The sequence below is a fragment of the Scatophagus argus genome, chromosome 5, assembly GCF_020382885.2.
Source record: "Scatophagus argus isolate fScaArg1 chromosome 5, fScaArg1.pri, whole genome shotgun sequence".
Classification (NCBI taxonomy): Eukaryota; Metazoa; Chordata; class Actinopteri; family Scatophagidae; genus Scatophagus; species Scatophagus argus.
In genome coordinates this window covers 26,794,352-26,821,987 of record NC_058497.1, presented here as the reverse complement: position 1 = coordinate 26,821,987, position 27,636 = coordinate 26,794,352, and the positions used below count along the sequence as shown (strand labels likewise).

Here is a 27,636-nt window from a genome sequence, read left to right as displayed (position 1 = left end):
TGGACCCCCCTGAAAGACGGTGAACCTTTAATGTTGTACTTGTTTGAGTGGAAGCCAATTTTAACTGTTTTCTAGAATCTGAGAAGGTTAACAGTGAGACATCAACAACTGAGGATCATCCAACTCTGATCCTCATCACACTTTCTGCTCTAACTCAGCTAACAAAAGGTGTGTGAGGGTTAAACGTTAATCATATCTGATGAAATAAGATAAATATAATAAACAATATCAATATAATAGAGATAGATAGATAGATAGATAGATAGATAGATAGATAGATACTTTATTGTTCCCGAGGGGAATTCAAGTTGGCTGTTGCTTAAGGTCCCTTGAACCACAACATCACATGGGACCCCCAGGTTGATTCAATTCACCTGCTGCCAAATTAATTTGAAGGTCAAGTGGCCATGAGAACCATTATTACATCTGGCCCGAGTATGATCTCACATTTTATTATGTACGATACGTACAGCCAAACTCTTATTTTCTTCAGAAAGCTGTGCAGTCAAAATGCTGACATGAGGTTGGACACATAAAGTATGTGAAATGAAGAACTCGGTCACCTGTAACTGACTGCGCAGCCTTTTCTAGAAAACATCATGTTCACACTGAGGTATCAGGCTATTTTCTGTTTTTGTTTTGGACTTGCTGTCTTATTTCCTGCTTTTATCTAATCAACATAGAAACTAAAACCCATTCAGTTTTCAGAGCTCTCAGCAGAACTGCTGCGTACACTGCCTCCTGGGGGTCAAGGTGTGTAATGACACCTGTGTGTATTTTGAAATGGGTGCAGTTATTCAGTATGGCCACTGGGGGGCAGCGTAGACACGCAATTAAAAATGCTGTGAAATAGGAACGTAGCGTTCAGGGTCATCTAGTGGTCACAGACTGTAACTACAATATTGTGTATTTTCAAATGTTTATTTTGAAACACTGAAATGTTGCTGTTTTTTTCATTATTTATAGATGAGTCACCAAAAAACAAGGACAATGTGGTCTCAGAAATCTTCTCAGATCACCACTGCGGCGTGATCCCCTTACTGTACGCCCGCTTGTCTTCAGAAAACATTTTACGCCTCAGATTCGGATTTTCTTTTTACAGTGAAATAAGAATTGTGTCTGCACAAAACGGATACTACATCATCTAAAATAAATATAGTCCAGTTGGCAAAATGCCACAACATTTCACAGAATGTCGTCTGAATGTGGCTGCAATCGCACACATCGTTCAAGTTAATAAATGCGTCCATGTCTGTATTTTACCATCCATTATTATTATTATTACTGCACTCCTCACCCTCACACATACCCGTGAAGCCCGTCTTAGCTGTATGTTAGTGTGTATTTTCCTGAAAACACTTCTTGACGTTGTGTTTGTGTGCATTGACTAAAATTCCTTGTAACACACCTGGCCAATAAAGCTGATGCTGATAATATAAGAAAATATTTTATTGTATTGTGTAATCCGTTCTTTGATTTGCCTAAAAGTCCCTGTATAAATATCGTGTGTTGTGATAGCAGTGACATAATTGACCGGGCTTGGGGCATTTTGCCATCAACCATCATGGCAGTTTTGTGTTGCAATCGAAGGTCAGACTCACTCTTGTTTCTGATTGGACTAGACGCTCTAGTGCCCTCCCTCCTCCCGTTCCATGTGGTCTCGCGCTGCTCTGAGCGCGCCTCCCGCCTGCCGCTCAAACCGACCTCAGCCAATCAGATCCTTTTGTCCTTTTCACAGACGCTCGCCGGCAGTTAGTGCTACTATCCAACATGTCGGCTACGTCTATGTTCCCCATGTGTGTGCGAGCGAGCCGGGGCCTCCTGAGGCTCAGGAGCGGGACGGCGGCCGCCTCTTCACCGGCCGTGGTGGACATCGTCCGGACACTCTCTACGGATAAGCCGCCGGCCGGAGCGGGCAGTGCGACGGGCGGACTGGCTCAGGCTATCCTCCAGGAGAGACTCCAACAGCAGCAGCAGAGTCAGGTGAGGAAGCTAGCTCGCTTATGTGCGCTCGATTTAGGTAACGCGGTCAGCCATGGTGGCGGGGAGCGCGAATACCCTACACAATACGGGTTTGGACGCAAGACCCCGCCCACACGAGTTGTCCGTGTAAATAAAATCGGAGCCACTTCTATGACATTTCCCATCTCAGCTTGGACTGAAAGCTCGCTTACATCTGAATATTTAGCTGACAGACCGACAGTGACGGGCTGTATTGATCGATTGTTGCGTGTCATTTGTCACGACAGATGTCAGTTTCAGAAATGTTAGTTTTCTACCCCTCACTGCGCGTGTGCCGCAGTCTGCTCAATGAATGAACCTGAGCTAAGGGAGCTAACAGCTAGCTAATGTTAGCATGCGTTTTGGCTGGTGCTGGTGGGCGGGCTGTCTCTGCCTGGGACACACAGGTATAGTCACTACCTGAGCTCACTCGGGACATTTTCCAACGCAATGGTCAGTTAGTTTGAGGTCTTGTATTCCAGCTGTGGCATGTATAACGTAGTTAGCATCAGTTCTGTTCGGGCATGCGTGCTGTTGTAGTCTGCGGCTCATCTCTCAGGCTCTCTGTAATGTTGAGCAGGTCTCAGACACGCACACTGTGAGCTAACCGTGTCTGATAAAGCCTCGTTTTATCTGGGGGAGCTGCCGTCGTTACCAGCCAAGGTTTGTTTGGTTTGAAGGTCAGAGCAGACCCCCTCCTCCCCGCCTCCCCGCCTTCCCTTCAGTCTTCCCCAAACTCACATGGGAAGCCCACACACCATGAGCGACTGACGTGCTGCTAGTGTTTATGGTCAGTTACTGGTCTGTTCGTCACTGACAGCCAGAAGCTGAGCACTGGGAAAAACACAGACAGCAGTACTGACCCAAATATTTCTGTTTCGCAATAATAAAAAAATGAACCACAGTGGCAGCATCAGACTTTTTAACTTAAGATAAGATAAGCTTTTATAAGTCCTGCACTGGGGACATTCACAACTTGTAGAGATGGAAAGAGCTTATCACCTGTGCTGGTATCTGTGGGGCAGCTGATTATTGGACAGGTAGCGTTGTCCACCCCACACACACCTGAGAGGAGTGTTGCAGTCGTTCTCAAACAGCAGCGACTTATTTTGTACCAAAGGAAATGAAGTCGGAGGACGGATGTCCTGAACGTCAGGCAGTCACTTAGTCAGTGTTTCAGGAGGATTTTACATTTTGTAGACCAAAAGATTAATCTGTTAAGATAAGATAAGAACTTTATTGATCCCGCAGAAAATTGTTGTACCAGGGTTGCAATAGAAAGAAGCAAACAGAAGTATCAAATAATATAAAAATAGCTGAGTACTATGAAAAATAACAGAGTATATATATGATATAGATAGTGGCAGATAAGGTGTGGATGCAATCTTAAAGTGTTAACTGTAGTTCAGGATAAATTGTTTTGTCCTGTGTGGAGAAAGGGGATGAGGTGAAGAGTCTGATAGCCACAGGGAGGAAGGACTTCCTGTGGCGTTCTGTGGAGCACCTCGGTGGTCTCAGTCTGCGACTGAAGGTGCTGGGGTAGGATTCCAGTGTGGCCTGCAGGGGGTGGGACTTGTTGTTGAGGATGTTGAGCAGTTTCCTCAGCATCCTCTGCTCAGACGCCTCTGCCAGAGACTGCAGTTCCACTCCCAGGACAGAGCCAGCTCTCCTGATGAGCTTATCCAGCCTGTTGGCATCAGTTAAAGATGGTAAAATGTCTGTTCCCGTGTTGGTCCAGGGCCAGCCTCCTCCTGAGGGTGGTGAGGCGGAGAGGGAGGGAGAACAGGCGGAGGACAGGAAGCGGAAGGAGAACACGGCCTACGCTAAGAAGATGGTGCTTCGGCTGGCCGGACTCATGGGACTTGGGGGAGCGGTCGGCGTGGTCTACATATTCGGTGAGTGTGGAAACTTTGAGAATGTGACAAACTGACAGAACAAACTACAAATGATTCGTGTGCTGTGCTGATGAGCTGCAGTCACATTCAGGGCACCAGAAACCAGCGTGCTGTCAGTTTATCTCCCGTTTGTCTCTGACACTCAGCACTGACGTCAGATGAGTGTGTGTGACCCCGAGGGAAGCCACAGCTTGTGATTACCATGAAGGAAACAGGATTCATCTGCAGCCACGCTGACTGCAACCTTGAATTTAACCCAGAATAGGAAGTTAGTGTGCACAGTCAGAGTCACATGTGGTTTCAGGATCAATTAGCTGATCAGCTAACCAACAAAAATTTGGTTTGTGATTGTGCTGATTTATCGAAGCTTGTCTTTAATGCAGCAGTCACAGGTTGGATTGGATCCAGTTTGCATGGTTTTCTGTGTTACTGTAAAGTTTGTTGATTTTGACTTTGGTTATCAATTAAGTAATTTATCAATCACATAAAACCATTTTCCTGCTTTTCTGTGTGATCTCAACTGGATCATCTCTGGGATATCACATATATAATGATATTCAGTTAGACAAGCAACAGGAAGTAGGACTGCAGCTAATCTGCTGATGATTTCTTCAGTAACAATAGCCATAATAATAATGATCCTAATAATAATTTGTACTGTGAAAAATGTTCATCAGTGGCGTCTTCGGGTGTCAGACACATTCACTTTCCTGACAGAATTCTTCCTGAAGGCTTTGACTTGTGGAAACTTTGCTGGGAATCATTTTGGATGATTGGTTTCTAAACCAGAGAACTGAAAGAGAAAGTCAAGTCAAGTCAAGTCAAGTCAACTTTATTTGTATAGCCCATTTTTACAAGCAGTTTGTCTCAAAGGGCTTAACATAACATCAGCAACATCCTCTGCCCTTCGACCCTCACATCGACTAAGGAAAAACTCCCAGAAAAACCTTTAACAGGAAAAAATGGAAGAAACCTCAGGGTGAGCAACAGAGGAGGGATCCCTCACCCAGGACGGGCAGACGTGCAATGGATGTTGTACAGGCAGGAAAGCAGTTAACAACATGAGAAATGACATTACTAAAAAGATAAGCAAACCAAAATCTCAACTGTTTAGTTTCACTTTTTGCTACCACCTCAATATGATTTTAACATTTCACAAGTTATAAGAAAATTATAATAATGAAAATTATAATGAACTGCTGTAACATTCATGTATTCTTTTTTTTTTATGTGATGTTGAGAATCACTATCCTATCAGTTCGATTTCGGCCCGTAGGGAGAACCACCCCGCCCATAGTCGGTACATAGAGGAATGACAGGCAGATGTCAACAATACACATTGGGTTGGTCATAGAGCCGGCTACAGTTCAACTTGAAGATCTGGATGGAGAGATACCTGCAGAAAGATACAGAGAGAGAGAGAGAGAGAGAGAGGGAGGGAGGGAGAGACACAAGACTACGAGGAGCACTGGACACACAGTTAGTGACATAAAATAATGAACTGCATGTTAATCTGACGAGGGGAGAGGATAGAAGAGGAGAAGGAGGAGGGGAAACTGCTTGGTGGATCATGTTTGTGTCCCCCGGCAGCGTAGGCCTATAGCAGCTTAGCTATGATAGAGATTTAAAGATTAACAGTTAGTCAGACCTATTCTACCTGTGGCTATATATCATGAGGTGAGTGAAACTATGCCTACCAGCCCTACACACTTTATTTGGTGCTAACTATATGCTTTACTAAACAGAAAGGTTTTAAGTTTAGTCTTAAAAGTGGAGGTGGTGTCTGCCTGTCGAACCCAGATTGGCAACTGGTTCCACAGCAGGGGTGCCTGATAGCTAAAGGCTCGTCCTCCCGTTCTACTTTTATAAATTCTGGGAACTGTAAGTAAACCTGCACTCTGTGATCTGAGTGTTCTATTGGGAATATATGGGACTATTAGATCCTGCAGGTATGATGGGACTAGTCCATTTAGGGCCTTATATGTAAGTAGGAGAATTTTAATGTCTATTCTGAATTTTACCGGAAGCCAGTGAAGAGAAGCTAAGATGAGGGAGATATGATCCCTTTTACTGATTCCTGTTAAAACTCTAGCTGCTGCATTCTGGATCAGCTGCAGGTTATTAATAGAATAATTTGGACATCCTGACAATAGTGAGTCACAGTAGTCCAGCCTAGAAGTAACAAAAGCATGAACAAGTTTTTCAGCATCACTCTGAGAGAGGACACTCCTAATCTTAGCGATATTACGGAAAGTGAGACCGTTAACCATTAAAACTGTGTGAGTGTGTGGGACACTGAATGTGATCTCACCCGCCTCTCCATCAGTGTGAGTGGGGGGTAAATCCTGGGTGTGATTGGTTTATCGCCCCCAGCTTCCTGTTTGGAGGGACTTCCCACAGGTGGGTGGAGCTGCCAGCTGTCAGTCAGACAAAGGCTTCGCTCAGTTTGTCAGGTAGAAAACACTCGCGTGGCCGTACGTTCAGGCTGCTGGCCGCTGAGACTGTTGGAGTTTGACTTCAAGACGACCTGAAGGACTTTTCAGGAAGCTGAGTGAGTGATGAGCAGGAGTCCAAGAGGACCGAGCAGCCTGAAGGTTTCATCTGCCGGCTTCATCAGGTCACTGATGCGTTTAAGTTTCGTCTTCATTTCATGTCGTTGGATTTCCCAGCTTTTGTCCTCCTCAGGTTCCTCCGCCTGAGCTCTGAGGAGCAGAAGTTGGTTTGTTCTCCGTCCTGCTCAGCAGCTGAGTGTGTTGAGGCAAAGGCAGGATGGACAGAGCGCACAGAAGGTGGATGTAAATCTTCGTTGTTGTTATTTCCTACACTTCTGTGGAAGAAGCAGATCCCTCATTTTTCTGTTGGAAATTTGTTATCTCCTCCCACTTGTTCCTCATCTTGTCCAATAATTGTGGTGCACGTTGAAATCCTGAGTGGGAGTACTCTCTTCATAATGTGGAATAAAATCCGTCTCTGCCCTCTGGATTAACCTGGGAGATCCTGGATTATAACCTGAACGTGCCCGCGTCTTTCTCTGCAGATAAGGTTGTGAAATACTTGACATTCATGTGAGATGTGCAGGTTGGTGTTTGTGGTGCACGCAGGCTTCAAATACTGTGACAAAACTGCAGAAATACTCAGAAAACAGAAAAGGCTGGAAGGATGTTGTGCTGATTTTCATGTCTGACGTCTAGTAAGTACGATTCAGTATTTATTTTCTTAACATTAGTGATGAATCTGTTAACGTTTATTGAACATTTTTTAAGAGGTTGTCGGGTTACGGTGACTTAAACAGCAAAAAGCAGCAAAACCTCGACTGAAACTAATTAAAATTTTGACGTTTTTGCTTTTGTTTTAACTTTGCAGCGCTGATATAATAAAGTTCTGACAACAACATTCTGCAACGTTTTGTCTCATGTTTAACTGTCAAATTCTAAACTCAAGCGGCGACAAGATCTTTGATCGAAGCTGTCTGTTATCACCAGTCTGTGGATTCAGTCAGTTTGAGAGTCAGACATTTGATGACATTTTGTTGAGCTGAAGTTTGAACAATTGAATTTCCCTCCGGATCAATAAAGTATTTATCGATCTATCGATCTCATTATGTTTGACGTTTTTTCACCTGTTTGTCCTTCTGTGTTTTTCAGGCACCAATTCGCTGGATGAACAAGGAAACGTGGTGAGTTTTACTGTCACACGCACGTCTTTGGTCCAGATGTGATTGTGCACACACGTCCAGCAAGGCCTGACAGGTTTTAAAGCTTGTGTCCACACAGTGAGGACACATGTAGCTGTCTGTTCCCGTGTGTGACGGCACACTCCAGCACGCTGGCGTGAATCTCAGACGCTTTGTTTCTTTCCACGGCTTCCTTTTGATGTGCGGTGGCGTTTTGCTCAGCTCACAGGCAGGAGATCCTCTTCCTGTTGTAAAGGACGCATGTCTGTCTGTGAGACGTGTCGGTAAGGAAAGGAAGGAGCACACTTATGTCGCCTTCACTGTCCCTCCGGTTTATGACAAGCAGCACACTCTGCAAGTAGCTGAGACATCAGGTCTGTCCCACAACATCAAAGAGACCAGTTATCCCAGCTCAGCACACACACACATACACACACACACACACACACACACACACACACACATCACTTCAGCCCCCTCATGGACTCACATCTTAAAGGGCCAGTGCTGGGCGTCTTCCCACAGTCGGGCTGATGATAACAGCTTAGTTAGGCCCACAGAGACCTGCTGGCGCTGAGCCTTCTTCATACTTCATGAGGAGTTTAATCTTGCGAGGTTTTATCCTACCTGACGCAGTCAACGCTGTGTCCTCCTGATGAGTCGCCAGCCGATCACACGTCGCATTGAAACGCTCTGAGATTGGCTGCAAGAAGAAACGCATACAAATGTTCATATGCTTCCTAGATCTGCAAACGAAGCGGATTGCATGCGCCGACAGCAAGACTCAGTCTGTGCTGGAGGCATTAAAGCGCCAGGCAGCCATCAGAGCTGTAACTGGATTCCTAATGCACCAGTGGGATTTTAGAGGTGAACGTGTCGAAGTTCATTCTTGACCTTCAGTCGACTTAACACGAGAACTTCAAGGTGACTTACAGGCTGTTGGAGCTTTCCTGATTGGTTCCTGCAGGCTGGATGGTTCTTTTACCTGCTGAGGTTAAATTGTTAAGTGAACTCAGACCTGCTGAATCAGCTAATCATTGCAGCTTTACTCTTTGTAACACTTTCCCGTTTTGCTTTCTCCTTAAAGACCAGACTTTCTCAGTGGGCCTCTGTGTGATTGTCAGGGCTGCACACGTAGACTTTTGTTAACGATGCTCTCTTCAGCTTTCCTCCCAACAAAATCAGAGTTGACAGGCAGCCTGCTACGTGTCAGAATCTGGACGTGGATTGTTTGGTTTTCTTTACATTTGAGCCACAGATTGAAACATGTGCCTTTTAATGGAACGACAGTTCAAATGATTTTAAAATGAGCTGAGCTCCCACAGTTAATATTGTGCTCATGCTTCTGTGAGCGTTGATGAAACACTGAAAGAAAACTGCTGCTCGTGTGACTTCCGACTTCTCGCTGTTGGACAGGACGTCTGAGGGAACTCTTCAGTAGTCAAAGTACTGCAGCTGACCAGCTCTCAGACAGGATCTGCAGTCGGAGGTGTCGGGGTGGGAAGACGGGCCACTTCAAAGGGCACACTTCTGTCACATTAGGATCCTTTTGTTGGTAGCAAAGAGCCAAACGTGTCAGGATGGCTTCCTGCTAAGTGGTCTTTAGCGTCGTGACCGGAGCTGTGAGCCCGAGAAAGAAGAGACTGGAGCCTCCGGTGACTTCATGCTCACCAAGATGGGTGTCCTGCTTTCCTCCCTTTAGTTTTCTTCTCCAGGTTCAAACTGTGTCCTTCAACCTCCTGACACACCTGAAAATGAGTCCCAGTCTTCTTGCTTTGCTGCGGTAGTGTCAGGGAAATGGTCCTTACAGACAAACCATCCTTACCTGGATGTGGTCCAGATTCATCTCTTTGTGAATAAAAGTCTCCACAGCCGTCCAGAACAGCCTTGACGTGGCAGTTTTGAATTTTCCCGGGATTTGTCACGGGAAACATAAAGTGTGTGTGTCTTTTGTCTCTGCTCACTTCCTTACAGCAGGCCGGGATTGCCTCCATCAAAGAGCACACTTCTCTCACCTGGACTTCCTGTCAGGACTGTCCCAGCAGACGACACACTTCTCACGTCGGCGCCTTCAAAGGGCACACTTATCTCACCTCCTCATCCTCCGGCTCTTCCTCGTCGTCTCCTGCCTGACGGGGAGGTGGTGTGTGCCCGCGTGTGTGTGTTGAGGCTGATCAAAGTTTGTTGGTTAATGAAGTTTCTGCTGTTTTGAGCAGTTCACATGAAACCACAGTAAGTCTGCTGGCTGATTGGCTGAGCTCAGGGCTGCAGCTGATGATTGTTTCTCTCTTGGTCAGTCAGCTGACCTTTTTTCTTTTGATTGATTGTTTGGGCTTTAAAATGTCAGAATGCAAACTTTTTGCAGTAACAAATTAAATTCTGACTTTTATTGATGCTGTCAGCTGACTGATCAGCTTGATGACTGATCATCTTTACTAAGCACAAATAGCAGCTGATCTATGGTTGCAGCCTCTCCAGACTTTGTTCAGAATAACACAAAGATTAATTTATGATGAAGATAATCAGCACCGTCAGACTGTCGTGATGAATTTATCTCCAGCTGTCGAGTGCTCATTTTACTGTCAGAAATGTCCCTCCTGTCCACCCTGAGGACTTCTGACCATCAGTTTTGGCCTGCTGTGTTAACCTCAAGGTCAGAGGTCAGACAGTCAGTGATTGGGTCAGTGCGTGTCCGTCGATCCTCCTAACAGCCAGAGGTCTCATTTCTAAAATTGTTTGATTCATTCTTCAGCATACATGTGGACATAAAAGAGCTCGACACTCTTCGTTTGTCCTAACGAGCTGAAGAACCTGCTTCAGGAGGAAGGTCAGGCCAGGCTGCGTTTTAAACATGTCTCCTGCCTGTTGCTTCTGTCCTGTGCAGCCAACAGGCAGACTGAGTCGCTCAGTTTGTTCTGGTTGTTTGAGTCCTTCAGCAGATAAGTTGTGGCTCCACATGTGATGGCTGTGTGACTGATCGTGTAGACACAGGAAGCAGGTTGTCTTCTCTGCTGTGTTGGCTGCAGAGAATACAAACTTTTCTTTACTTCATTCATTTTCTGTGTTCGTCGTGGCTGAAAAGAGCCTGTCAGGAAGCCAACGTGTTGGTTTGTGCCCCTCCAGACTGAAACACGACCCCAGAGTTCTCAGACTGACACGGGGTCAGCAGCGTCGCCGGAGGGGAAGAAGAGCTGTCAGCCTGTCGGTTAAGAATATCTGAAGGTATTTGACACACAGCTGCTGCCTCTGTTGGTACGCAGATGTTCATCTGCAGGTTCATCTGTGGTATCTGAAGCAGGTTTTAGCCAACTCAACTTATTTCTCAGATGATGCTCGTGTTTCTGTAGCTTCATAATGTGGTTTCATAGTGTTTATCCTCATCTTCTTCTTCTACAACTTTCGATAATTGAGTCGAGCTTCTTGTTCATGTCTCGAGGCTTATGTGGGAGGTGCTGTAGAGACAGCACATGTCTCACTGTCCTTTTTGGTCCCTCAGTGGACATGACGTGTCTGTGAACTGCTCATCTGTTCTCCTTCTCTTCTTCAGAGCTCACACTTGGTTTGGTCTATAACATGTGCTCAGTGTTTCCCAAAGCCCAAGATGCCATCCTTGAATGTTTTGCTTTGTCCACAGCCAGAGACTTTCAGTTTACTGTCACCGAGGAGTAAAGCAGCTGAAAGCAGAGGATTTTGACAGTTTTCTCTTTTTAATTCCTGAGATTGTCAGAAGATTTGTTGCTTAAAGAACTTATGGTCACAGCTCTGTGCTGAAGCATTGCTGTTTTTGCTGGTGACAGCCGTCAGCGTCTTCGTTCAGCACATCAGTCCTCTGATCCCTGACACTGAGCTGTGTGTGCACTGCCTCAGTTCTCCTGTAGGGGGCACTCAACACTGAACTGAAAATGTTGGACCGAATATTAAAGGTGTCCCGGAGGCTGTCAGTATGAAACACACGCTTGACATCACAAAACTTCCACACACTGAATGTGTTTTCTGCTCCTTACAGACTCATCAGCTCTTTGTCAGTTCCTCAGTTTCACTTTAGTACAAAAGCTCGACTTTAATTGAATCCTTTCAGCTTTTAGACCCATTTGAAGAGTTTTTTTTTTCTGTGACACATCATTTTGTGTCCCCTCTGATTGTCTCGTCCTGTGTGGGAAGCTGTTGTCTGACAGCCTGCTTCACACTTCATCCACCGAGACACCCAACACCGTCACCACATTCAGGTGGCCTCCGCCCTGCACGCTGGCAGCTGCTCCTCCTCGCTGCTCTGTCGGTGTTGGTGCAGCGCTCTGAGATGTGTTCTGTTTCTCCGCTGAACCGTCTGATGCCGACAGGCTGACGTTTTGCTCCCACAGCAGGACTCAGTGTTGCTCGTATTAGAATGGAGAAACATTAGAGATGTTGTTTGTTGTCAGGCTTTTTCACCTGACAGGTGAGCTAATCCAATGTGAGTGACACAGGAGTGTTAAAATCAGCCACCAGGTGGAGTCTAGCACCACTGTGCTGAGCAGCTATGCACTCCTCCATCTCCCCCTTCTCCCTCTCTTCTCCACTCCTTCTTTTCCTCCTCCTCTTCCCTCGGTGTCTCATTCTGTCCTCCTCCTCCTCCTCCTGTCTCAGTCCTGCAGCCTGTGGCTGGTTTCCATCACAACATGTGTGTCTGATTGTGATGGTGATCGAGATGTTTTGTTGTTACCACAAACACAAACCTTGAGTCGTGACATCACACACACGCACACACACACACACTCACTCGCTCTGATTGATCCTGATGCGATTCAGACATGTTTACTGTCAACACTGATTATTGATTGGTTATCAGCCACTGGCAGATTGTAATCATTTTCTCTCTTTTCTGCCTCCCTGACAGATTCCAGATGAGTTCGACAGAGGTGAGTGTGAACACACACTGTGTGTGTGTGTGTGTGTGTGTGTGTGTGTAGTCATAGCTCCACAGTGTTACAGAGCACACTGACAGACTGCTGTCTAATGTGTGACCTCTTGATGTTGACTTGTGTGATGTTGTTTCTGCTCGTTGCTGCTGTCAGTTGCAGTCAGTGTAAATGAATGAATCGTCCTGTTGGCTCTAACTTGAACTCCTCTGCATGTTGTCTTTGTGCACTGACAGGGTGTCACAACGTTTCTTATGGTAAAAACACAGACAATCGTGGAGAAAACCCCACATAGCTGCTTTGATTTGATTCACTGATCATACGGTGGGCAGTGAGGCACAAATGTTAGTCTCAGCCGTGTAAACCAGGCCCTGCGCTGAACTGTCAGCTGGCCACCTGCACGTGACCGCAGTTTACGTCTGTGCCAACCCCCAGTTTGCCCACATGTGGCAGTGTGTGTGTGTGTGTGTGTGCGTGTGCGTGTGTTGCTGTTTGTCCGGATGATGGATGTGCCCTCAGAGCCTTGGTGGCACTGCCACCTGCTGCCAGTCATCCATCTGCCCCGTTCCATCACACACACACACACACACACACAGTGTGTAGAGTGAGCAGCAGACTGAGCTTCAGGCCAGCAGCTCAGAGGTCAAAGGTCACTCATCATGTACTGACAGAAGAGCAAAAATAAAACACTCAGAAAGTCCTGGAAAAGTCCCAGAAGACTGCAAAAACTTACTGAAATCTTCAGACTCTTCAGAGTCATCAGATTGTTCAACAACTGACTTCATCAAACCATAACTGACTGATGTCTGCACAAACTGCCTTCAGTTCATTTCAGCCTAAAAGCAGTTGGATGAATTCTAACCAGCAGGCAGTTTGACCGAAGTTCTCGGTCTTAACTGGAACGAGAGTAAAAATGTCCAGAGAAAAGCAAACAAACAGAAACATAAAAGTGAATTTAACAGCAGGAGCAGCAGATCAGTTCTCAGCTGCTGCCATCTGACTCCTCCTCTGAACGGGTTCTGATCACCCGCTGCTGCTAATGATCACTTCATCAATAACTCTGTCTCCCAGAGGTCCGGTCTGTCCCGCCTGCACACACCCTCCACCCCTCTACATCCTCCAACCATCATAGATCTCCCCAGAGATCCATTTTGTCCTCCTCTGCATCTCTTCATCCCTCCCTCTGCGTCTTTAACTTTATGACCGTCTCTCCTCTGTCTGATCTTCCTGTCTGTCCTCCGTCTCTGTCCTGGCTTTGGTCTCCCTGAGGGCCACAGCTCAGAAAGCTAATGTGTTGTTTACAGCCTGCAGCTTGTTGCTTTTCACTAACGCTGATATTTTCAGACTGAAACTAAGACTGGAAGAAAATGACTGAAGTCTGGTCAGGACAGACAGGAGGGAGTGGATGGATGGGTGGATGTATTGATGAACAGAAGGAGGGATGTGGGTGCAGGTGGGCCTGAGCCTCTGGGACACTGAGCTATTGATGAAGGGATTGTTGGTATCAGCAGGCGTTCAGAGTTTGTTCAACAGGACACTTATGTTCCTGTAGATCGACCTGATGTAAACCTCACATCTGTTGTGGATGGGGATTAATCCGCTGCTGAAAATAGTTCCTTCCTGCTTGTTTGATCAAAAACTGCAGTCGGCAGCAGTTTGAGGAAATGACTGAACCTTTTGAAACATGAAACTGCATGAAGATTCGGGAGAAAGTTGGACGGGACAGACAGGTGTTTCTTTGTCCAGGTCAGACGTCTCCTGTTGGCAAACTGACTATTTGGATTTTGGACCTTTTGTATATTGATTAAGTGGAAAAATGATAAGAAAATAATTTTCAGCTGCAGCCAGCTGTTCTTCAGTTTGATTTGATGATAAAACTGCCGGGCTCACCCCCACGTTATATTTGTGCTCGCTCTGATTCACCTGAGCCTATTTGAAGCTGTGGTCACATGATCATGACATCACCATACAGCTATTACATCATCACATATTGACTTTACTGAGAGGTGATAAATGATATTGACCTATACTTAGCTCAGATCTGAATGCACATTTCCCTTCAGCCCTCTTCAGAGTGATGAGGGCCAATCATGACCTCAGGAGCCTCTTAGGGACCTCAGGGCCCGGGGCCAAATATTCCCTGATGAGCTTAGGGACCAGCGTAAAAGTTCACAGTCCCCCAGGGATCATCTCCTCCACCCTCTTCTTCTCCTCTTCCTTCCTCTCAGTCCTGTTTTGCTATAGAGCTCGAAAGGGCGCGTGATCTCGCAATGCATTGTGTGCCGCGGTCGGCATTTTTGTGGGCAAAAGTTTTTTGTTTACATCCCCTCGCGTTAGAAACGGTACTGCGAGAGAGAGAGAGACACACCATTAAAAAATGGACCATACTAAAGAGACAGACAATGGACCGTATTAAGACAAGCTGGACCCTGTTCAAAGGCTCGGTACATCAAAAAAATTAGTAAAACTGGTGGAATCGATCCATATGAGCACGTGCAGTGATGTTTATCTGGGTTTGCCTCATTTGCAGTGTTATTTATCTGTTTGCACACAGTCTTCTGCCTTATCTGCACATAATGGAACTTTAACAGAGTCACTGCACTGCATAAGAAAAAAGACTAAAACAAGAAGTGTTCAGACATTATTGCTTGAGTAAATGGCACATGGTCTCACAGAGGACTTCTTATGGCTGAATTAAAGTAGTTGGAATATAGTTTCATATATTCCCTCTGAACTACAATATTTACTATCACCATAGTTTTCTTATATCATTCATTTTATTTTCAGAAAAACACCACCAACACCAGTCTGAAATGACGTGAACACACCAACATGTGTCGGGCGATTGTGTTGAAAATGATGTTTGGTCGTCTCACGGCTGCTCTCCAGGCCATTCGACGTCTCCCCGTTAGCTCACAGGCCCGAGGTCCTTGGTTTTGCTTCCACGTTGGACATGAGAAGAATCTCAGCCCATCGTTTTTACTGAGGTGATCATGTGAACGATTGTGGCAGTTAACGACACGGCACGTTTTAACCTGTTAAAAGAAAACAACAGAACACAAGAGCAGCGTCACGCATGCAGCCGGCGTAAACAAACGTTTCAGTTTCCCGTAAAGCCCACAATGCATTGCGGTTTTCCCACTCCATTACGTCACCCTTTCAAGCCCTATATTCTTCCATTTTGGTACAACCTGTTTTCTTTTTCATCCTTTGTCTCCTCCCCCTCTGTCACCCCCTGCTTCCTCCCGCTCCTCCTCCTCCTGTGGGAGCAGCAGACGGTGAGCAGAGGGATGGATGATGGAGGGATGGGTCTTATGGGACGTGTTTGGCTCCAGACTCTGTTTGCACGTCAAGTAGCGGCATTTGTGAGCGTGATGAGCGTCAGATACCATAGCAACCAGGAAATGTGACACCTCCACACACACACACACACACACACACACACAGTCCCTTTGGATTTCATGACATAATGACCCTTGATCCTCGCATTATGTGGCCTCCTCTGTGTGGGTTCCCTGCGATGGCCTGAATAAAACTGTTACTTGGAAGGCAGTGAGTTCCAGCTAATTTCCTGTTGAAGTATATTCATCTGTTTTTAGTTGCTTGTTCTTCCACTGCGGCAAGTTCAATAACTAAAGTTGTTAGGTAATTGGGCTTATACCGGGACCGGGGAAACTAATGTCGTTCCACCTCATGTTTCTACATGCGTGAAATGACAATAAAGCTCCTTGAATCCTTGGATTCTTGAACTACATGCTAAAATCATGATGTGCCGTCACAGATCAAATCAGCAAACCCTTGGTAGTTTTACTGCAGCATTTTTAATCATTAATTCCATTAAAGTTAATTTCAGACATGCGGCTGTTTTTGTCTGTTTTTAAGTCAGACTGAAGCAGACAAATACTGAGCCACACCAGCATGTGTGTGTTCACCAAGCTGCTGTTGACCTGTGATGTGATTTAAAACATCCACCTGGGAGTGTGTGTCCATGCTGCCCCTGCATGAACACACACTCACACACACACACCTGGACCAAACAGGCTGAAGGAGAAGAGACGGCGAGTGTGTGTTTTTAGCAGTGATAATAGGAATAGAAAAGCTGTGTGTGTGTTGTGCTGTATATGGCCATGATTTCAGCCTCATCAATATTTGTGGAGGCTTTCTGTGATGCATGTGTGCAGATTAACACAGTCTTTCTCATGGTAATTGATGGGGGAGAGGGTGGAGGAGTGGAAGTGATGCCTCTGGGTGGCTGATGTGTGGATGAACGGAGGATGACAGGAAAAGGATTGAGAGGAGTGTTTGTCAACCTGTCAGCTTTCATGACTGGGTGGAAGAAGTCAGCCATGATTAAAATCTCAGTGGCCACTTTGAACCTATCAGCAGCCATCCGGGGTTTCTGTTAGGTTGTTTCTCTTATGGACTCAGTTAGACCTGCATGTACTGGTACTTGTAAACAGGAAGTGTGTGAATGACCATTTGTCCTGCTGATGATATGCTGTGAGCGAGAGACGAGAGGCCACCTTCTCCTCTTTCTTCTCCTCTCTTGTTTCCGTCCTTTCACGCCGTCTCCCACTCTAACGGTCTTCCTTTCATAGTCAATGTCGGCTCTTTGTGCGAGAGGCCTCCCTCGGTCGAGCTGTCACATCGGGACTGTTGGTGTTTTCCTTGAATCCGGCATGAGTTGGCCCCAATGTGGGCCAGATAGCTTTGCTCCTGCCCTGAAACTGACCCGCCGGGTCGGGTTCCGTGTGTCCTGTGAGGGTCTGGCTGCTGGGTGCAGCCTGAAGCACTTCAGCTGAACCAGGGTGTAAATATGTGACTCTGCTGCTCTGTTTCCATTCACCTGTTTTTCCACCCTGAGTGGAAACGCTAAGAATTTAACGACTTCAACACATCATGAAACGGTTGGTTTGGGGGTTTGCTTTGGGGGTTTTGTGGGCGTGTCCACTTGGGAATCTAGACAGAATCTAGTAGAAGAAGAATCACTTTATTGACAGTATATATATTTTTACATACACACACTGAATTCGTCTTCTGCATTTGACCCATCCTTAGTTGAACACACACGTGCAACACCCGGCAAATTACATGCAGTGAAACACACACAGGAGCAGTGGGCAACATCAAGCCGGCTAATGGAGGGGGGGGGGGGGGCATTTTTCGCATTAATCACTCCACCACACCCAAATTTTTCACAGTCCGCTTCTCCAAGCTCTGGGTCACGGCTGCCCCCACATACCTCATCTGCCTGGGAACCCCTCAGGATCCTCGTGGAGTAGCTGGAGAACGTTGCAGGGAAGTCTGAATACCCTGCACAGCCTGCTGCCACCCGACCCTGAGCGGAGGAGCGTGCATGGGAGGATGTTGTTTTGTGATGGTTTGGAACCAACCAGCTACTAACATTCACTTAACGGTAGCTGAAGTCACATTTTCTTCTGCACCGTATTTGGATGGAAACCCAGACTGTGTGTGGAGGGTTCAGTAAACTGCTCAAACACACTCTTAACTCTGATACTGCCTGAGGTAACATGAGCCTGATCTGAGAAGCAGTCGGTTTATTCAGTGCAGAACACAAATGATGCAGCATCAGACGTCTCACAAGCTCCTACAACACTAACTTTAACTCAGAATTGTTTTGCCTGCCAGAGTTTGAAGGTTTCTGACGTGTCTGATGATGTTAATGTTGTTGCAGCTCCACTGTCTTACTAAATGTAGCAGAACCAGATGATGAAGGTCCTGGAAAATTAATTCTGCTTTATTTTGAGACCAAACAACTCCTTTAATGTCATTATGTAATGTTCTGGAAGGAGTTTCACGTGTTTGAAACCACATGTGTGGGGTATGGGAAAATATTTCATGGAAGCCAATGAAGGAGGGAGGGGATGATGAAAATAATGAGGGAAAAGATGAAAGAGAAGGACGGACAATCAGAGAGAAAATGCTAGGAATGCAGTTAAGAGGGGATGAATGAGTAGGGGATGAAGAGGAGAAGGAGCGATTGAAGAAGAAAAGGATGAGAACAGCGAATGCAGGGCAAAAGGATGGGTGAAAGACATCAGCAGTGGAAGGAGAAAACCTTAAAAGATGAGGAGAAAAGAATGGAGAAAGTAAAGAGGAGGAAGGAAAGGTGAAGCGATGACAACAAGGAAATGAGTGATGCCATCTGAGGAAAAAAGGTGCAGATGAAGAGAGATGGATGGAGGCCATTTGTTTTCCCTCTGGGTGACAAACTGCACAGTGTGTGTGTGTGTGTGTGTGTGTGTGTGTGTGTGTGTCATCAGCGGCCGTGTGCAGTAACTAGCCTGGTCCTGTTTGAGATGGTCTCTTCCATTTTGTGTCCAGATGGACCTGCAGGTGTGGTTTCAACATTTTTGAGTGTGAAAAAACTGATGTGTGTCTTTTCTCTTCTTTCTCTAACCTTTGCTACACCCCAGTCATCATTTACCTCTCCAACACACACACACACACACACACACATGTGAAAGTGTTGGCGCGTCATCACAGCAGGACTGTGGCAGATGGCTTTAGCTTCCTGCTTCAGCACGCTGCTATGAACTCTGGGGTATTGAGTCTCCTGGGACCAGAGTGTGTTATCTCTGGCGTGTGTGTTTGGAGAGAGAGATGGAGGCACGTGTATGTGTCTTGTTACTGTGCTTCTGTTTGCAGTATTGAGCCTGCGGCCCCATGGGAAGCGGAGTCTTTATTGTTATTAGTGATTAGCACGTTGACAGCTGGCAGGACTCGACTCGCTGGCTCGTCAGCAGCTCGTGTCCTCACTGATCAGGTTCAAAGCGGGTGACTCGTGTGACTCGTCAGCAGCTCGTGTCTGTGGGCTGTTAGATTTGTTGTTGTGTATGTTCAATGTGTCCAGCAGTGACACCATCAGTGTGTTTAATGTACAGACAAGCATAATTCATACACAGACGCAGTCCTCCGTGAGGTCTGTCCCCCAGACAGTCGACTCAGCAGCTCTGCAGTCGAAGTCCAGAGCAGTCAGAATGTGAGAGTAGATCCAGTGGAAGGCGGACATGAAAGAGGAGCACAAAGACGCTCATGAAAATGTGAAATCAGGAATCAGTGATTAGTCAGCATGAGCTGTCACAGGAACATGAACGTGAGCGTCTTCCTTCAGTCCGGCTCTTTGTGCAGACTCACCGAGCTGCTCGGATGTTATCAGGTGGCCGTCCCCGCCCCCACCCTGTGTGTGTGTCTAACCACTTCACACAGTGTCTCATCCTTCATGGTCTTATTGTTGAACCTATCGTCCGTCGTGCTTCTTATCAGAAGCATTTTGCTCTCGTACCAGCTTGCGTTTGTGGGCGATGCTCCACTTCCTGTGTCTGTAACAATCTGTTTGTCTCTGCGATCGGATGAATCATTCATTGTGTTTCAGACTCTCCTGGGCTTTTGTCACAGAGTTTCTTCTTTCTTTCAGATCCTCCAGTCATCCAGCAGTTGAGAAGAACCTACAAATACTTCAAGGACTACAGACAGGTGAGTGGGGTCAGATGTCCGGTCACTGTTCTTTCATCTGAGAAGAGCATTCAGTTTGGGACACTTAAACAGGCAGACATGTTTGGAGAGGCGGGACCGACTGAGACGGACAGCATCACATCAAATCTGTCAGAAAACGATTACACCATCAGCTGTTTTTAACAGATTAAATAAAATAACTGAATGTTAAATATGGAATAATAATTCACATTTTTGTCTCTTCTTCTCTTGGGGTCCTTCATCGATGAGCCATGTTTACTGTTTAAATCTGACTTCAGAACTGCTTTGCATGTGCACATCGTCAGCTACTTTCACTTTTACTCAAGTCACATTTAGAGAAAAGCTGATTCACAAAAAGCTAATGAAAGCACATTTTTGGTTTTTCGTCTTGAGTTACCAGAATTCATAGAGAATGTATGAACCAGGCGTTACCGTGGAAACCACACATCTGACACTGGGATGTAAAACCCAATGGTGTATATTCAGTGTGGGCATCTCCCATCTTCCTGTTTGGGTTTTCAGAGCTGATTCTGACTCCTTTCCAGAGAAACTTTCTTAAACTTCCTCATCTTATATGTTTATGTTAATGTGCTGTGATCTGACTGTCTGTCTGCGTGTGTGTGTTGGTCCCCTGTTGATGATGTCACGGTCAGATGATCATCGAGCCGACGAGCCCGAAGCTGCTGCCCGACCCTCTGAAGGAGCCATACTACCAGCCTCCATACACTCTGGTGCTGGAGCTCACCGACGTGCTGCTGCACCCGGAGTGGTCGGTATGTCTGCTGTGCTGCTCCTCCTCCCCCTCTGCTCCTCTTCTGCTCCTCCTCCTCCTCCTCCTCTGCTCCAGGAATTCTCCTCATGCTGTATAATGGTGTGGTGTGAGTTTATTCCCCTCACGGAGTCCAGAATGTGTGAATGTGATAAATCTGTGTGTGATCCGAAGGCTTTGAGTTTTCACATCACACTTCAAAGTGTTGTAAGTTTCTGACTCGGTCATGATTGGCTCCAAACTAGCTGTGATGTCATAGATCCTGCAGGTACGTCCAGGTGTTGAGATGAGATTTAAGTTGAGCTCAGAGAAATGATAAAGTTATCTGATAACACAGACAAAAGCGGTAACAACAGATACAGATGTGACACAGGCAGGAGGGGAGGTTTGATGGGACAGGCGTGTGTGTGTCAGAGGTGTGTCCCGCCACCTGTCGACTGATCCTGATCCGTCTGCCCCCCTCTTTAGACACACTCACACACTTTCCACCTATCTGACCGGTGTGCCACAGCCATAACTCAACACCTGCCGCCTGTTCAAACAGACGAACACACACACGAGTAGCTGCACCTGCCCCACCACTTGAACCCTACTTCCTGTAACTCACACACACACCACACGCACGCACGCACACACACACACACAATGTGACAGCCTTCAGGATGTGGATGGTGTGTGTTTTTTACTCAAGTAGGAGCCGACCGCAGTGGAAAAGGTCACGACGTCTGACCGTAACGCACACACACATACACACACACCGCCTACCTACTGACAACACAAAACCTTTACCAAACCCAGGTGACGACATGCGTCACACGCAGCAGCCGTTCACATCAGCTCTGTACAGGTGAATGGAGGACTGAAGGAAACGTGAGACATGAACGAGTGGAAGAAACGAGGCGAAACAAACTCCTGGGAGATGAGAGGACAGAAGCCCTCCGATGGGACCCTGACTGCAGACACTTGGGACTGTCTCTGTAATGTGGACGCTGAATTTCAGCTGTTCACCTCCTGACTGTTGTGGTGAAAGGTGGAGTGATGGTGAGGGAGGTCAGACACCACGACGCTGCACACACATGAACACATGAACCTGTCAGACCTCAGGCATCTCAGTGTGTTTGTGTTGTTTCAGTCCAAATGTCAGTGTAGTCCGTGACCTGATCAGACAGCTCTCAGCCTGAGTCTGAACCTGATCAATCAATCGCTTTGATCTGCTGCAGTGAGTCTAAAAAGGCTCTCTTGTGTCATCCTTACCCATCGGTTTAGTGTGGAATAAAGTCTGCACGTTTGCCCTGGACGTTTTCTTTTATTTTTCTGGCAGTCTGTCGTGACAGTGCGGTAATCATCTGTGAGCCTGGTGGTGTAGCATGACTCAGCATTATGAGATTCTCCCTCTTCTCTGATGGACGCTGGAGGTGTTTAAAGCTGCTCTTCCTCCCATCAGCTCATTTCTCTGTGTGCTTCCAGCTGTCGACAGGTTGGCGGTTTAAGAAGCGTCCGGGCATTGACTACCTGTTCCAGCAGCTCGCACCACTCTACGAGATCGTCATCTTCACTTCGGAGACTGGCATGGTGAGACACACACACACACACACACAGAGTGAGTGTTTATCAGTAAACAAGCCCTCACAGCTTCCACTGTCATGCTGTCTGATCAGATCAGAGCTGCTGTTTGCTGTGTTCTGCCTGAGGAGACACTCGGGACGAGTCACTCCAATAGCACAAACAGCATTTCTGTGTTTAGTTTTCAGCAGCCTTTAGATTGCTGTGATTTGGAACCCGCTGGCGGTGGCTTCACGCGGCGTCGTGCTGAACTGTCGGTAATCACCGGTCGTTAGCCGTGGCTGTCTATGCGACGTCGGTCCTGGTTCTGCTCTGTCCTTTGACATGCTAACAGAGTCGTTGGTCAGCTTTGTGCTCTGTTTGTGTGTGAAGTGTGTCGGCTTGTTTACAGTTGTCTGAAGACCACGCACACTCACGCTCACACACACGTTTTCCTCAGAGAGCATTATGCTTGATAAGTCTACAGCTTATTCTGTTCATGAACTCAGTCATCTGCCGTCTGTCACGTCTAGAATTGGGTGACGTCCTCGACAGTCCACATCCTGAACACAATAAGCTGACTCATACAGAAACTGTTTCTGCCATTCTGCCTTCTTCCATGGAAACTTGGTTTAGTTGACCTAATAATGCAGTTCCACAGCATGTTACAGCTAACAGTGATGATGATTTTGTCTTCCTGTGTGTATGTGTGTGTGTGTGTGTGTGTGCACGCACAGACAGCGTATCCTCTGATTGACAGCATCGATCCTCAGGGATTCGTCATGTATCGTCTCTTCAGAGATGCAACACACTACATGGACGGACATCATGTTAAGGTATGGTGTGTGTGTGTGTGTGTGTGTGTGTGTGTCACCCGCACTGTTCTGGCATCTCGTGTAGTTTCAGCAGGAAATTTGCTGCTGCTGTTTACTTAAATGTTTGATTAATGTTGAAAAAACAAGCGAGCCGCCCTGTTCTGTCTGAGTGCAGCAGGGGCTGTTTGATATAAACACTATCGCATCACAGTGGGGCGGGGACAGCGAGCGCTCGCAGGACAAAAGAACTAACCAATTGGATCGCCAACGTGTTTGACTGGCAGCACAATCAACCAATGGAAGGCCGTGAACTGCTTCTACAGTTCAGCCTCAGCTTCACGGAGTAAAGTCAAATCACAGTCATTCAGACTGGCTGAGGTTGGAGGTTTTGGTCGGTTTAGGGAGCAGCAGTCACAGCGTGAGGACTCTGATTGTGCAAAACCTTCAGACTCGCTGAAGTTCACTTGTGACTAGAAGAAGAACGGTTTGTTTTTGTGGTGGTTTCACCTGAACACTGACACCAACAGGCTGCGTTACCCCCCGTGTCTGCGCTCTATAGCCGCCTTCTGCTCCTCCTCGCCACAATAGACCCTCCCTCCTCCCCTCTGTCTCCCTCTCAGACCTCATTAACCTTCTGCCTCCCTCCCCTCTTCCTCTTATCTCACCTCCCACTCACCCTCCTGCACCCCTGCCTTCCTTCCTCTGCTTAACTCCTCTCATTTCTTTGAGTCCCTCCTTCATGTTTCTCCCCCTCCTTCTTCACCCTCCCCTTCCTCCTCCTCCTCCTTCTCCTCCTCCTTCTGTCTCCCTCCAACTGTCATCTGTGTGTGTTATTGACGACCAGTCTGGAGGTTGGAAGGAGCTGGTTAACCTACTTTCCAGAGAGAAGACACACTTGTCTCCATACAGCAGGATGGAGCTGAATGCAACAGATGCTAAGAGAGAGTTATTAATGCTCCATATGCTGAGGGAGAGTTCCTCATGTATGTCACCAAGCACATGCCAGGAGAAAGTCAGTGAACGCCTCATCAGATGAAATCAGAGTAGAGCTGCACGCGCCGAAGGTTTCCCTCGTCAACCAGTCATCACACCTTTAATTGAATTATTTTAATGTGTTTCTTTGGTTCTCTGCCACTAGTGGCCGAGCAAACAAAACCAACATTGCCGGAAATGCTCGACTTCAGCCAGCGTCCTGACTGCTGCAGCTGTAAACGGAATCTGAATCTCGTTGTCAGACTTCCACTGTTGACCGGGGCGGGACAGGTGATCACATCCTCCTTTCCTCCAGAGCCTCCTCGGGACAAACTCTGTGCTGTTAGTGCTTTTTTGATATGTTGTCAGACCTGCTGTGATAACCACGAAGAGCTAGCAGCCTCTCCTAAACCCGACCAACGTGCAGCCATTGTTCGCTGCCCTGCATCTGAAGCATCCGGATCAGACGTCTTATTGTTTGGTGGCTGTTGCTGGGATAAGAAACACAGCACGACAGTTGGATTAACTGTCTTCCTTTGGCCTTAGCATTTTGGATTCTGGCCTGCTGCACGTTTTGCTGTCAGGAGGTGAATTAGTTCTTTGTTAACGATGTCCTCCATCCGCACACCAACTCCACTTCTCACAAGCTGACAAACAGACACAAAATGAAATAAAATAAATGTGTTGTTCGTCACTCAGATGAAGGTTTGGACTGGTCCGCTGTGCTCCTCTCAGCAGTCCTGTCATTTCAGTTGGTGGTCACATTTTCATACAAAGACCAGAGAAGGAAGAGCGGAGCTGTGGAGCCTGTCAGGCCGTGACCCTGTGGGACTGCGGCCCCCCTTCCAGGGACAAACTTCTCTTTTTAGTTGTGGTTTAATCCTCAACAAAAACAGAATAAACGACTATCTGGAAAAGCTGAATCAACACGTCTCTGACAAAATCTTTTTGACGTCATGCTGGACATGTGAGCCTCATTGAGAAAACTCTGAAGGATCTGTAGCTACTGCACAGACTGCAGCGCTCATGTCCTCGTGTCCATGAGTGAGCTTGATGGCTGATGGAGGACACAATGAGAGGAGAAAACGGTTAGATTTCAGCTCGCACTCTTTACCTCTCTTGTTAGGTACCTCTCTTTACACGCTTTACCCAACAGGTTACAGCTTTACCCAGCACACACACACACACACACACACACACAGGCTTTGTGGGGGGTTGGGCTGGGCACCAGATGAGCTTGGTGATAGAGACAACGAGCAGCGTCCCTCTCCATCTGTCTCACACTTTCTCTGGTGCCTCCAGCTGGTTACTATCAGTGAGTGTGTGTGTGTGTGTGTGTGGAGGAGAAAGATTAAAAGCAAACCCTCCATGTCTGCATGTGAACTGCCTTCATGTCTTACAACTCTGAATAATTTGACCCGTCTGTCATGTGTTCAGGACGTGTCTTGTCTGAACCGGGACACCAGTAAGGTGATCGTGGTGGACTGTAAGCGGGAGGCGTTCAGGCTGCAGCCCTTTAACGGCATGGCTCTGAAGAAATGGGACGGAAACTCTGAGGACCGAACGCTCTACGACCTCGCCAACTTCCTCAAGAGTAAGAGAGCAGCTTGCAGCTTGCAAAGGGTTTTGCTTAAGAACACACACACGTCCTGATTCGTCCAGGTCACAGCTGTCTTAAGCAGATTGAATGGAACGCAGCTGGACTTGGTGGACAAAGTGCTCGAAGCGAAGGCGGCCGGTTTTCTTTAAGGTTGTTGAAAACGTTTCACCTCTCATCCAAAATCTTAACCAAGTAGATAAACAAGTCCAGTTGCATTCCATTCGGTCTCCCTGAGAATGTCCAGATGTTTGTCTTCTTCACAAACAGCTGACTTTCCTGTAGTGAAGCATGTAAACACAGTGGTTGTGGAGGATGATTGAAACATGTGCTGCTCTCCGTCAGCCATCGCTCTGAGTGGAGTGGACGATGTGCGTTCAGTGTTGGAGAACTACGCCCTGGAGGACGACCCCATCGAGGCCTTCAAACGCAGACAGGCTCAGCTGGCACAGGTGGGAGGAGGAATCAAACGCACCCGGTTCTGTTTATCTGCGTTTGCTTCGATTTGACCCGTTTGATTTGTCTATCTGTGTGTCAGGAGGAGGAGCAGCGTCTGGTCGAGCTCTCCCAGCAGAAGAAACAGGGACTCTCTCTCGGCTCCATCGCCTCGCGGTTCTGGCGCTCCAAGCAGCAGTGAGCCCCACCCCCTCCCAAACCTCCACCAATCGCAGCCCGGCTCTCCATCAGTGTCAAGGGGAGGAGAGGGGCCAGGGGACAGAGGAGGAGGAGGAGGAACAGGGGTGACCTGCATACTGTAGCTGAGCACCACAAACAACCAATCATGTCTCAGTGGGCGGGTCTGCAGTCTTGGAACCTTGCTCTGCACCAGTGAGACAGGCACTTCCTGGTTTTTGGAGGCAGGGCAGTGGTGGCCTCCTCCCCTGGTCATCTTGGTGTCACCTGTTGCGTATCAAGCTGCTGATTGGTTTTTTTTTTTTTTAAAAAAGTCGAGAGACAGGATCCATGTCAGGTTGAACTCTTGCTGTTGGTGGTAGGAGCCTGACCTGAGATCAGCACTGCTGTGGCCACTCCACCTCTGCTTGGCCTCTCCACTGACAGCTTCTGACCTGAGATCAGCAGTGCTCTGTCCTGTACCTTCAGAATGTGTTATTTTATTTTATTTCTGTTCCTCTGTGTGTCTCAGACTGTGCTGACGGGCTGTGGGAGATGATGTTAAGATAATATTGTTCATAAAAAAGTACAAATAAACAGTGAATAGTATATGTAAGATTTTATTCAGTGTGTCCGAGCGTGAGGCGGCGGTGGCGTAGACGAGCAAACGGCCACAGTGAAGACTGGAACGACAGCTGAGCCTCTGGTGGAGGGACGAAATGAAGGATGAAACCTGCCGGTCCAGTCCCCGTCTTCTGCTGCACAAACCAGTGTGGCTGTTTTCTGACTTCCTGTCTCTGGGTCATGGCTCAAAAAAAAAACAACTCAGAGTTTCCTGTTTAAAGAAAGGTTCAGTAATTCCCTCAAACAGCTGATGTTGTGAGTACTGTGTGGGAGTCAGAGTAAAGTACAGGGTTCATTAATGATGCAGAGATTGCAGTTCTATCAGGATGTGATGTTCATTAATCTTCTGTGTTGTTCTACACATCCAGAAAGTGTCACAGTCCAGCTTCATACAGGGACACTGTGGAGTGCAGCAGCTGTCCTCCTCATCAGTCCTGAGCTCCATCAGAGCTGGACAGTTTCCTCCGTCCTGTTCACTTCATAACTACATTTGTGCTGCAGGTACTACACACAAAGGAACACAGAAAAGTGCAGTGAAATGACTAACCAGTGTGGGTCTTTAAACCAGAGAAAACAATCAGATTGGGTGAATGACTGATGTAAACATCTGAATGATGGCAGAGCAGATGCGAGCATCACTAGTGTTTGTAGTGAGGAACGCACACTGAGAACGTGTAAGAAAAACGCCGTCTGAGCTCTAGGGGCCACAGTCAGACTGTACTTGATGTTCGTACAAGCTAGCTG

The 27,636-nt window shown here is 47.0% G+C and overlaps 1 protein-coding gene across 1 annotated transcript; it reads left to right on the top strand.

Annotated features, from left to right (window-relative positions):
• Nucleotides 1-1,687: 1,687 nt before the first annotated feature.
• timm50 (translocase of inner mitochondrial membrane 50 homolog (S. cerevisiae)) lies at nt 1,688-26,588 on the top strand. Its single transcript, XM_046390135.1, has 11 exons — nt 1,688-1,983; nt 3,740-3,896; nt 7,541-7,572; nt 12,443-12,464; nt 19,903-19,961; nt 20,615-20,734; nt 22,198-22,302; nt 23,010-23,108; nt 25,497-25,653; nt 26,002-26,108; nt 26,195-26,588. Exons 1-11 carry the CDS (start codon nt 1,771-1,773, stop codon nt 26,291-26,293), a joined length of 1,170 nt encoding a protein of 389 aa, XP_046246091.1. The 5' UTR covers nt 1,688-1,770; the 3' UTR covers nt 26,294-26,588.
• Nucleotides 26,589-27,636: the final 1,048 nt, after the last annotated feature.

Excerpts from the sequence above, each read along its gene's own strand:
- timm50 (XM_046390135.1), top strand. The coding sequence starts at position 1,771 with ATGTCGGCTACGTCTATGTTCCCCATGTGTGTGCGAGCGAGCCGGGGC. Across the intron at positions 25,654-26,001 it reads CCTCGCCAACTTCCTCAAGA|CCATCGCTCTGAGTGGAGTG; the intron begins GTAAGAGAGCAG and ends GCTCTCCGTCAG. Across the intron at positions 26,109-26,194 it reads GACAGGCTCAGCTGGCACAG|GAGGAGGAGCAGCGTCTGGT; the intron begins GTGGGAGGAGGA and ends TCTGTGTGTCAG.